Source organism: Cydia strobilella, chromosome 1, assembly GCF_947568885.1.
Source record: "Cydia strobilella chromosome 1, ilCydStro3.1, whole genome shotgun sequence".
NCBI classification, from domain to species: Eukaryota; Metazoa; Arthropoda; class Insecta; order Lepidoptera; family Tortricidae; genus Cydia; species Cydia strobilella.
In genome coordinates, this window is record NC_086041.1 from 28,966,342 (window position 1) to 28,979,688 (window position 13,347).

The following is a 13,347-nucleotide window of genomic DNA, read 5'->3' on the forward strand; positions in this document are numbered from 1 at the left end:
AACTCACACATTCATAGTTAAGTACAACACAGCATACATTAATAGCAACTTTCCATTCCAAAACCCTATTGGAATGGAAAGTTGCTATTAATGTGGTAATGTGTAATGGCCAAGCCGTACTGTACGTTTGACCAAGATGTTGGGTTTATACAGTTAGAGCTTATAAAGTTAGGACTTACAGAGTAAGTCTTGGTACCTACTACGGGATCTGATAGCTTTTTAGTGTAAAAGCTTTTATTTCGTCTTGGCAACACTTTACATAAAATGTTTTTGGTGGGATATAATAGACCCCTGAAATAAGTCAGAACGCATTGTTCCAAAACACGCGTATGAATTCGTAAAAATTAATTAATGAAAAAAAAGTTTGAAATTTGGCAATAACCAAGGCATTTGGGAAAACTATTTAGTTTTAACTGGAGAAAACACGAAAATAATAGTTTTTTTTTGTAAATGAATTCCATAGGGAGTAAAAATGGGATTGATTTTTTTTTCACCTCAGCAGCTCGTACAAGCCTACTTTCGTCACTCCCTAGAGTGAGGAAATTGCGACTTTCCTCAGTCCAGGGAGTGAAGAAAGTGCGGCTTTCCTCACTCTAGGGAGTGAAACAAAGTAGCTTTTTAATTAAGTGAAGGCCATGAACTGCCACTTTATACTTTTATTACAATTTTTTTTTCTCTGTATTATTCTGTGTAATTCGAAATACATTTGAACCTACAATATGTTCTCACTACTGAGGTGAAAAATTATGTGTGCAACACGAGAGCAAAGTTATTTTACATCTCGTATTTTTGAGTCCCTCGCTACGCTCAAGATTCTAACTTAGAATCACTCGCTTCGCTCGTGATTCAATTATAGTATCTTTCGCTTTCTCGGGACTCCAAATAAACACTCGCAAGTAAAACAAACTTTCCTCTCTTGTTGCACAAATTAACGACTACACGCGGACGTAGTCGCGACTGTCGCGAGTGGAGGCTAGGTAGTTATGACTACTAAAACAAAGGTGTTCGATCCAGCAAAATATTAAAAAAAAAAACAGTGATACTTTTTTGTTGACAGTGTCTCGCAACGATAGCGACAGTCTACTGGCGCAGCAACGAAGAGAGCGTGCAGGGCGAGCGCATGAAGGGGTATGCGCGTTCGCGCGAGCTCAGCGAGGGCGCGTCGCGCGCCGACCGCGTGCAGGCGGCAGGCAAGCCCGGCGCGGCGCCGCGCGCGCTGCCCGCGCTGCCCCTGTCCGCCCTGCTGCCTGCGCTGCTACTTGCGCGCGCCGCCGCCAACCCCATTATACGATTAAACACTTTTTAAAAGACTAAAAACGACAACGCAAACACTTCCAATGTGTTCGGATTGTTATGGTGCAAAAACGATCATTCGTAAAATACGTTTGATTCTGTGTAGCTAAGTAAAAGTTATATATAAAGACTAACGCGTGAGATATGTGCCATTGTCGAAGTAATAATTATTACCTTGTTATTTTATCACCTCGAATTCCAAAGATTATTGTTTTATCAAGATTTTGTCTAACCAAAGTAGAGGCATTTTGTAATTAACATATCAAAATCTCTTACGTATACATTTGCGTCATTAAGGGTTTTCTATACGTACCTATCGATACGTCAGTAAGTAATTACACTAATTACATAGCAGTTATTTGTGATTCTAATTATATCCGTGACATATCATTAAAGTCAGGCTTCATATATCGTACATTGCTTAAACTCACGGCCCAATTCACACCGAAACGATACCGATCTGTCAGTATCAAAAGTGACGTATTTGGTTGAAAAAATCTGACAGATCGGCATTGTTCGAAGTTCGAATTGGGCCGTCAGTCAACATTATTTCCAAAGATGTTGTGATGTACTTACAGATTTTCGTGGGCGGTTAAATTGGTGCATTTTTTGGTCACATAAATAAACTTATGAATGTTTAAAATTCGTTTGACTGACAAGTTAACTTAGCTACCTGTCAGTCCCGTTTTTGCATGTGCTATAAAGGTTGTTAAAGTTTACGAGAAAAAATTGATTAAACGAATCACCGAACACTGCGTTCGTGTAGGATTAACCAAATTTAATTGCATTGTTAAATTGTTATGACAGATTTTAAACATTTAGTTGCGCTTGACTAGTTACTGATGCGCGGTTTTATCTTCGTTTACTTTCCCGATTGAAAATGTAGACCTTTTTTTTACCATATATAATATGTTATTAGTCTGCAATAAGTAAATACAAATAACGTAACCAACTTCGTTTTTCAAAAATCGTTCGTCAGTTATAAAATAATTAAAATATGCATCATTTTAATCGATCACAAAATACTGCTGTGGTACTAACATTATGTGTATATTTTAGCATTGAAACGTGTTTACTGTATATATTGCTTATATAAGTATAATATAAGTAATTGTATGTCATATGAAATTAGCTAGGTGCCCTTTATTTAACGATATTGGTCGTTGAATTCATAGGGTGTCGATCGTGGTATATTGTTTTTGCTATTCGAATGAAAAATGTTATTGGAACCTCACAGTGAGACTTCGCTAGTGTGTTCTCGGAAAGCGTAGATAAAAATGTTGCTGGCAATATTGCTAGTAAAATACGAGTAAAACTACTGAATGGAAACATATGTGCGTAACTGCGTAATATACGACTATTGCAATTATATCGGCAGTCAATTCCGAAGTTTCGGGCAGTAAATATTGTCAATTTCCCAATGTAGTAAGAAAACATCAGTATCTACACGTTTTTACCGGCGCTTACTCGGCCACGTCTAACGTCGTTTCATTTTAAAACTGGTCACTGACGTTTCATAAGTTGAATGTTGCTCGGAATATTTCGTTTCTAACAAAGAGCTTTATCATTAATATCATTATCCGTTCACGTTGACTAACCAACGAAAACACTACTGAATAAAAGTGAGTGACCTGTTTTAATATGTCTGAGTCTGGAGGGAGTTTTGTATGTGGTTAACTACCAATATAACTAAAGAAATTACATTGCCTACAGTAATTTCTAATTCTATGAATATATAGTTGACTATTGTACAGGGATGTAGAGGATTATTCGATTGTCCTTTGGACAAATAAAAAGAGAAATTTATATCGATATAATAATAATAATGTGTTAAGAAGTCGAAGAAATATAAATTCGTAGGGATTTTTTTTAATAATTATTATTAACGTGACTAAAAATATCAGTGCAGCAAACAACAGCTTTTTCTATAGCATCTATAGTTTGACGAAGGACTGTCTCATTTTAAACATAAACAGAGAGAATCATACTATCTTTATCTTACACTAGTACTAGCACCCAAAAGAAAAGGATGAGTACGGTTTTTTTTTGTTATTATTTACTGATAATTTGGTTTGGCCAACTATAGTTACTAATTTTTAAACAAATCATAAATTCATGTACCTACCTAATGCTAAACTTGCCGCAGTTAACCTTATGCAAAACAAAGGGTAATATTTATGTATTCAAATGTTTAAAGTTGCCCTCTATAACGAAACTCTCCCTGGTGTCATTAAATACCAACTACCGCAAAATCAGGTTACTATGGTCCAAAATTTGACATCTACTAATTTGGAGCTCTATTTCTCTGTAACGAGTGCCATTTAGGATTGTTTGTAATTATAATATAGATAATGAGTCTTTAAAGCTCATTACTTGCCTAAACAATATATTTATTTTTATTTTATTTTTTTGGTTTTGGACCATTCTTGTATACTTGCCCTTACGGCTAACTCATTGTCTATTGTAACACCGCACGTGCTACTTACCTGCATAAAAAAGTGTCGGTCACTTTAACCGGTTATTGACTTACAACTCCATGGAAATTGCAATAAGATTCAAAATGAAGAAATGGAAAAATAATTTGCGATTTCTTGGGTGGTCCCTCTACGGTGGACTATACTGAGTGCCGGCGTGTCGAACGCTACAGAACCAGTCTTAAATGTGTCATCGAGATGTGTAACAGAGGCGCGTTATCGGAGAGCGCACTTATACTGGTTATTTGAGCGTTGAACTACCACGCGCTCAGGTGCCAATTAGAATTATACGCCAATGACCGACCTTTTTTTTGCAAGTAGCACGTACAATACGAACGACTATACTATGTTTTCAACTTTGGAGCAGATTGGTTCAGTACATGATAATGTGTAGAACTTATACTTTGGACTAATTTGTTAGTACGTCTTAAAAATATAGGCAATTTTAAATACAAGTGATGAGATAAAAAGCATATATATATATGTAAGTAGATATCCTATCTATTTAAGAGCCCGGCAAGGTCGGTTCTCCACAAACGTAGTTACGCTCTCATTTTAAAACGACTAGCTAGATTGGTCTTATACTTTGTACTTACAATAGGATAAGGTATATCTATAATGCCTGTAATAGTTAAAAAATACAGCGAATTTGAGTTTTTCATAATAAACTTGTTTTTGCTCTATTTCGTTTGTTGTGTAAACTGGAGCTACGAGTATAAAAACGAATTACAGGCATAGATATTTTTTCATTACAATCCAACACGTAGTTTTAAAATAAGAACGAAACTCCGTTTGTATGGGAAGGCGAAATTCGGCCGAGCTTGCCGGGGATCAACAAATCAGTCAAACACATTAAAAAACTAAGTAATTTTTTTGATTGCCCCAATGGGCAGCAAGCTCCGGCAAATCATACAAAGCTTAAGTAAGACAAATCCTGTATTAACAAAAATAGATGTAGGGTACCTGTAATTCAAAAGATAGGTATGTGTTCAAATATGTGTCATTCCCAATCAAAAGGGTACTTATTGTCGGTTGTCAATAAGGCGCTATTTCCATATAGCTTCAGTTTGAAATCAACATTATTGACAAGCGACAATGTGGTACCTTTTGGTTGAAAATGTCACATATGGTCCATAAATCTCGCGTGGTCATATAAGTTGAAATCAAAGTACGAAAATTCTGTTTCAAATATACAAAAATTGACAAAACCATTTTACAAATAACCTTCATTGATAAAACACTAGGTACTGATTAACATACTTTTTAAATAAAATAGTCACTAATCAGCAATATGATTCACTCTATGGATTCACTTTTTAGTTTCCGCGACTTGATATAAGTACTCAACATGTTCAACTTGGCGGTGAATGCTAAGTGACTCGTAGTGCCGCAATCTAGGGTAAACTGATGCAACTATTCCACCGGTGACTTATCCTAATAGAAAAGGCACGATAATTAGCTCTATGCATGAATTTATTTTTATTTTTGGATTCATAATTTATATCGTTGGAACACCGGAAATGATAAAAATACTTTTGTAAACCTTATCATTATTTTATTAAAAAATATTTAAAATGTTGAAAAATTTTGAGCGGTTGAAACGCTCATAATTTTTGGCGCGAATTCGACAGAGCGTGATGACGTCACACGCTGGGCGGCCCAACTGACGTTTGCTACTAATGACACTAATCTGTCGAACGCGTGACGTCACGTGGCGTTTCGAGCGTTTCGCTCACTAGCTTTTTGCGAGCAAATTTTTGTACTTTTTATTTATAATTTTAAGCAATTAAAGTAAAAGCGGAAATGCATGATATAACGGTAACAAACATCCGAATAAAACATATTTCGTTCAAATATAAACTTCATGCATGAGGCTAATTCTAACAGTTGTCGCTAGTAGTCACATAAACGTAACGAGGCCTGTTTGGACTATTAATGAACGCTAGGACCATAGTTACCTGATTTTACGGTACTTAACGGAATTTCCATGAATGAATATGTTTGTGTACATTAAAACTTTCGTTATCCTAGTTTAGTTTTGTTTAGAACAAGTTGACAATCGCAGCGCAAGTTCCGCCCGCCCGGCTTCCTTTTTGATGTGTCCGCCACCCTGACCCACATTTAAAAAAATACAATCTTTTATCTTCATTTAAACCACTATAACTACGATACGTTTGAAAGACCAGTTCGTTTAATACTTGCTTGCTTGCTTCAGTGGGCGTTCATCCTGTAATCCTTTTAATAAGTATGTAGTTATTTGTTTTACAAGGGGGCAAAGTTGTTGTTTAATATTGATACCCAAACAAGCGAGATAATACAAAATTGTAAAAAAAATGGACTTGAGCGTTGCGCGTATTTTAAGACACGAGGGTTATACAAACTTTTCTCCCGAGTGAAACACTACATTTTTCATTACACCAAAGGAAAAAACGAACTGGAAAATATTACAAATCAAATCCAAATGAATGCTATCAATTCGAACGCATTCAAAATCATCATATAAAAGTTAATTCCACCGGCCAACATGAGGAAACAACTCAAACTTTGCATCAATTACTTTGCCACTCGTGGATAGAATGCTACTTTTATTATTCGTTTATGAAGAATAAAGAGAGCTTCACGAGCTGTAGGCCTAGCATAAGGAGCGGCGCGACAGTTATATTTCGCCCGCGAGTTAGACTACCAGTCTTTTTCTCACGGTATTTATTGTTTACAGGGACCGTTAGTCTATCTCGCGGACGAGAGCCCGTTACGCCGCTCCTGTGTTAGGCCTAAATAGGTATTGGTGTGGAGAAAAATATAATAAAAAATAATTTATTTAAATCTGTAGTTAAAGGGGGCTGGTTCCCAAAATAGATAGGTACTAAGTTATTAAAGTATTTACTTTTTCTTCTTATATTTTGTATTATTCTACGGTATTTATCGACACTGCAGTCTCTGGAGATCTAGGTTCTAACATGGTTTTAATCGATTCAATACTCATTACCACCGTAACGGCCATTGTACAGAACTAGTTAGTTTCTGCAATTTAATTAAAACAGTTAAACTGCAGGAACTCCGATAATAAGTTCCATTTGTTGTTCCAGCGGAGCTGGTAATTAGGCATTGCGATGTTATTTCATATCGTACCTCCTCGTACGTTCCATTCCTGGGAACCTGTGGGCTTAGCACGGTAGCATATTTATCGCCTGTCACCATGCCTGTCACGTTCTAACAAGTATGTAAGTGCGAAAGTGACAGGTGATAAAAATGCAACCATCATGCTGACCCCGCTGGCCTATTGCCCGCCTATTCGGATTATCAAGACAAATGAAGATTCAAGGGAATTTACTCGAATTGATTTTATGCCTAAGTAATTCGATGTAATAATATTGCACCATTTGTATCAATTTCAATATTTAACAAATATATATATATATGATTTTTTATTCTATAGGTACTTAAACAGAAATGCATTTTTGATCTAGTAGTGTATAATTTATATTAAAACAAAAAATATCAGTTGTAATACTAGTAGACGGCATTTTTATTTTAACTTGTGGATAGTATGTACCTACATTAAAACCCTAACTGCGTCTAATTACGTTACTAAACGTCTAATTTCGTTTTGTGGCGATATAAATAAGTATATGGCGATTGACTTTCACTTTTGGGTTTGTGTCATTAAACGGCACTGATTTATACAAAAATGGCCCAATGAAATATGGAACATTTTATGTGCAAATCATTCGTTGCGGGCTATAACGTATTCTGTATTCTATGAATTTTTATTAACGAAATATTAACATGTACAATGACTCACTAGTAACAACTTCGCTTATTTCAGACTGTTGCAAATAGCCTCAACATTTTTTAGGTTTATGTGTAAAATATTTTGCTATATATTATACTAGTGTTGTTGAGATGCGCGCACGCAGCACGGCCACCACGCGGCCGCTAAAATTGTTGCTTATTGTTATAAATAAATAGAATTAAGAGTCAATATGTAAATAATGAAATATTTGTGTAGCTCAAAGTTAAGAAATCAAAAAGAATAAAATTATGTGATCTACAAGCAGTTTCTTTTATAAAACCCCCTTTCTAACCAGATTTTACCAATTCGGAAAATTGACTACATTAAAATAAATAACACAGACTTAGCATGTACAGTCAGCAAAACTATTAGCTTATCACTCCTGCATATATATTGCATGTAATTGGAAATAGTCGATATACTTACCTAATACGTAGAGCTTAATATTAACACTACACCCGTCAAAACAAGGATCCATCTTGAATGGTACCTTGTGATACAAGCGGAAGCCTTTTTGAACTTTATTCATTAGAAAGATACTTCCGCTGGTGAAAGAAAGGACAAGTTATATAAAACAGGTCTCTGGCGTGAGTAATTCGACTATTTTAATAACACCTGAAATGCCGAGTTGCGTAAAAAGCACTGAGTTTCCGGGGAACTGTAGAATTTTCCTATAACCAAGGGCCTGACACTCTTTGATAGAGAAAGATAGTCTTATTGCGATTCCTATAAGAGGAAAGAGAAAATAGTGCGATACTTTGTCTTTATCACCGACCGGGCATTTTTTCATGGCCGGGTTATGGCATTATAGCAAGGAGGCGACGGCGAAATACCGAAATTTATAAGAGTGAAAGTGTCAAAGGATTATGCTGCCAACTGCCATACATGAAATTGTCAATACATGAATATGTCTTATAAGATAAGAATAATAAACAAACCTTTGTTCTACGAGCACAACATGCCAATGTTGTAAACTTGTTGAACTAATGACAAATTACAGCAGAACAGTAATTCCGGAACAAAAAAATGACAGTACAGTACATAATGTAGTGTATAATTCTCAGAATAATGACTAAAGCAAAGAAGCCGGGCAAAAATAAAAGCTTGGTAAAAGATATCGTATTCACAACACGTTATTACTTTTTGTCTATGAGTGAGTGAGACAACAATCCGCAAGTTCTTTCGTTTTTTTCAGTATTGTCATAAGATGAACTGAGGGAAATGTCAAATGGTCTTATGTGGTTCTATAATATAATCCAGCCAAATAAAATATATGTTCGTTATTTCACAGGTAGGTGTCAACTGTAACAACTTGACATAGTCGTATTATTTTAGTTGAAATATTTCGGGATGTTTCAGCGGTCATCTTGGTTTATTTTAATTATATTGTTGCTATTCCTGAAAGATTGTTGGAAAACGTGCTGAGTTTTTATTTGTAATGGTTTGAAGTTCCCTTTGTGATAATGTCTTGTGTGATCGAGGGCTGTAAATCGCATACAGGAAGAAAAGAAAATATTTACGCACGAACCGATAACCTTTAATCGGTGAGTTTTGTTCAATTTTGAAGAAATTAATTTATAGGACCTGACCCTAAACATAGAAATCGATATGTTGTTTATGTAATTATTACTTGCATTCAAGTCTATATAGATTTTTGCATATATTTTCGAACTTTTCTGCTAAGTATGAAAGGTTATATTTTTGGCATAGTGATGTATCGACCTCAGATCAATAACCTATCGACATTTACAGCTTTCTTATAGTTTGGCCCAGGACTGTCGCATTTTAATTGATGAGTACAGTCAAGGGCATAAATATATATACATTCCCAAAGTCTCAAAAATATGTGTACGCTTAGACAATAAAATCGTGTTCACATATTTTTAAGCCATTTGTCTGGATTGATATTTTTGCCTTCGACTGTACCTATAGTTTTCTTTGTTCTTACTTACTGACAGATTGTGTTTGCCAGACTATAGTTAAATACTAAAAACCGGTCAAGTGCGGGTCGGACGCGCGCACCAAGGGGACCGTACTTTTTAGTATTTGTTGTTATAGCGGCAACAGAAATACATCATCTGTGAAAATTTCAACTGTCTAGCTATCACGGTTCATGAGATACAGCCTGGTGACAGACAGACGGACAGCGAAGTATTAGTAATAGGGTCCCGTTTTTACCCTTTGGGTACGGAACCCTAATAAAAAAGACATTAATGATCATTGATGAATGTTCCTTTTATTAATATTGTTGGTCACAAAACTCAACTTTTTATTTTAGATTTCCAAAGGACGAGGAATAGGGGATATTACTGCAATGTTCTGCCACCAGAGTGCAGCACTAGCTTTTTTAGTGCACCGTAGAGTAACTTATTTATACTGTACCTTTAACAGGTTTTTGACAAGTTTTCAGGGGACCTACCGGAAAACTCGAATCCGTAATTTCGTTATCTAGCTGCCTCTTTATCGCTCGAATACGCAAGAATGACAGAGATGTTAGATAACGAAAGTTCGATTTTCTTGTTTCGCGATAGACCCTCAGATTGTGATAGTGGCGCCACCTACGCCGAGTTTCGCGTAATATTCCCTATTATTAAATTAAAAAAATATATTACACGTTTTTTTTTTTTCATTTCCTATTTGGTACAGTCAGCTGCAGAGAAAAGGTACCCCACGTCCATACTAATTTACAGAACTTTGTATGCAGGGGGGGTGCCTTTTCTCTGCAGCTGACTGTACATGACTAAAAACTATATCTATGTATGTCTTTTAGCATTAGAAAAAACGGTAAACCATTTCCACGTGTCTTTTTATTGACAAGTTTTTTTATAAATATAGCAATATTTTACTTATGAAAGCAAAAGTATGTAAATTATCGTATATTATATTGGTTGTGACTTATTTTCAAAGTGTTTTTCGATAAAACGACACGTTAAGATCGCTCGCCTTCTTTCTAATGATAAAAAAACGAGGTATAGTTAGACGGTTCTGAGTGGTAGACTGCAAATGAGATAAAAGCTATATTAGGTACATGCATTAATTCTCATATCAGGCGGCTCTTTGATTCCAAGGATTGCATAATTTATATACTTTTTAATGATTTTTAGAATATGAAAATTATAAAAAGTATAAAAGTTATGCAATCCTTGTATTCCACGCATTTCGTTTCATTTCAACGAGCCGCCTGCTACAGATTTCTTGAAATTGCCGCGTTTTTTCAGGTTCAACTTTCATTAGCCAGACTATTATCAATTTGCCAATTTCGTGATTATTCTTTTAGACGGCACATAAACTTATGCATAATTTATCGATATAAAAAGTCGACTCAGTTACATCCCTAACAAATTATCAAACTTATGACACCGTACGTAAATGAGAAATAACAAGCATATATGCATCTCTTTACGGCACATTATCTAATTCGTAAGGAAGTAAAGTACGGGTATACATATTTGCGAAGCATTTTTGCCCTACTTCTATGCTTTAGTCATTATTCTGAGGTATAATTGTTTGCCACCGTATTTTCACGGAAACGCACGAACGTGTTATGCTATTTCAGTCAGGCTCAGTACAAAAAGTACCGAGGTTGACTGAAGTAGCATGACAAATACGAACGTTTCCGAGAGAATACGATGGCAAACAATTATGCCCTACACGGCCCTACATATATACTATGTGTGGTCCAACAGGTTAACCTACATAATAAAATAAACTAAAAATCTGCAAAGTATAGGTACTTAGGTACAGTTTTCAAATTAATTAAAACATCAGCGCCAAATCTTAAATTATGCACGAAATATGGTGGAGCGATACGTGTCAGGAGCAGAATATTGGGGATTAAATTATATTTATTCTTTGGGTACTTTTTCCTCGTTCTCGTTCCCCCAAAGTTACAACGATTTATTGACAAAACGACGGGGTACAGTCAGGCGTTGTACCATTGCATGTACACATATATATAGCTCCATGCCGTAATCGGCAACGGCGACCCTAGCTAATTACGAGCGTGGGCTCTGACATGGCTGGCAAAGCCGAACTTATTTTTAAAAACTCTATCGCAGGTGGGGCAGTAAAGCTGACCAGAATCATTGTAAGTGTAATTATAGGAGGGTTTCGGCCGGGACTTACGTATCTGACGTTTCGTATCAAGTTCAATGAGACGAGCGTCTTCAAAGTTCTTTACGCTCATCTTAACACGAGAACGCCATTCTGGCCGCTGAGAAGCATACTCCTCCCATTTGTCAGGTGGTATACCGCAGGCAGTTAGGTGACGCTTAAGCATGTCCTTGTAACGTAGGTGCTGCCCACCTTGCTTCCGTTTACCAGCTGATAGCTGGGAGTAGAAAACGGCTTTAGGTAGTCTACAATCATTCATACGCCAAACATGCCCACACCACCTCAGCTGACCCTTCATCAAGAGCGCCTCCATGCCAGGCATTTTACAACGACGAAGTACCTCTGTGTTGGGGACACGATCTTGCCATTTTATTCGCAGAATGGAACGTAGACAGCGTAAGTGGAACGTGTCCAGCAAGCGAATGTCGCCTTTGTACAAACACCATGTTTCCGAAGCATACAAAAGAATCGGAAGAACCATGGCTCTGTACACCGACAACTTCGTCTGCAGCTTTAGATCATGCGATCCCCAAACACGATGCGTTAACCGACCGAAAGTGGACGCAGCCTTAGCAATCCTAGATGGGATCTCGGAGGATAGTCTGTTATCCTTTCTGATCTGGCTCCCAAGATACTTGAAAGAGGACACTTCTGTCAGGGGTTTCCCTTCTATAGTTAGGTTGGAAGTGTCCGCTTCGCATTTACGGGCTGGTTGTTTTAGCACTTGAGTCTTGGATATGCTTATTACTAAGCCAAATCTAAGGCACGACATGTAGGACTGAAGCGTCTCCATGCTATTGGCCATTAAGCAAACGTCGTCGGCATAGAGAATCTCGAGTACGGAGAGCCTTGTGGCCTTCGTCTTAGACTTGAATCGAGACAGGTCGAAAACACTTCTGTCAGAACGAACGCTTAGTTGTATTTGCCCAGAGCACCCAAGGAGCGAGTCCTCAAGTACTGTGGAGAAATACAACGCAAAAAGAGTAGGAGCCATCACACAACCCTGTTTGACTCCACTGGTGACTGGAAATCGTTCCGAAAACTCGTTTTCATGTCGAACTGTAGCCATCATATTTTCATGAAACTGTCTGACTAAGTTAACGAACTTTTCGGGACACCCAGTTTTTGCAAAACAAGCCAGAGAGCTTCTCGCGGCACGCGGTCGAAAGCCTAGGTACAACAATATAGGTACAACAGTATTTGAACTTTTAATATAGTTAATTGTTTTACAAGGGGGCAAAGTTGTTGTTTAACCTCTCGACCTAATATTGATACCCGAGTAAGTGAAAGATCCCAAAATTGAAATTGTTCCAAACGTGGTATCTTGAGCGTTGCGAGGGTTTCAAGACACGAGGGTTAAACAAATTTTGCCCCCGGATGAAACACAAAAAAAAATCACCACACCACTGCAAGGAAAATACTAACTAAAATACCAAACAAAATAAAACTAAATCAAATCAAAAAGAATTTCATCATTCAAAATCATAATTTAAAAGTCAAATCTACCAGCCAACATAAAGAAAACTCAAAATTTCCATTTGATAATACTTTGCCACATATGTGGATAAAATGCAACTTTCTCGTCAGTTTTTGAACGATTAAGAAAGCCTTTACCAGCTGGTGTGGTGAAAAATCTACTGCTCATGTATTAATGAAATGTCACTCGCAACGCAT

The 13,347-nt window shown here is 36.7% G+C and overlaps 1 protein-coding gene across 1 annotated transcript in view; it reads left to right on the forward strand.

The window, feature by feature from the left end:
• LOC134744093 (uncharacterized) overlaps nucleotides 1-7,821 on the forward strand; it is a 143,593-nt gene extending 135,772 nt beyond the window's left edge. Inside the window, exon 7 of the mRNA XM_063677780.1 lies at nucleotides 1,058-7,821. Within this exon, the coding sequence (XP_063533850.1) occupies nucleotides 1,058-1,306 (249 nt within the window). The 3' untranslated portion in view covers nucleotides 1,307-7,821. The remainder of the gene's footprint in view (nucleotides 1-1,057) is intronic.
• The last annotated feature ends 5,526 nt before the right edge of the window (nucleotides 7,822-13,347 follow it).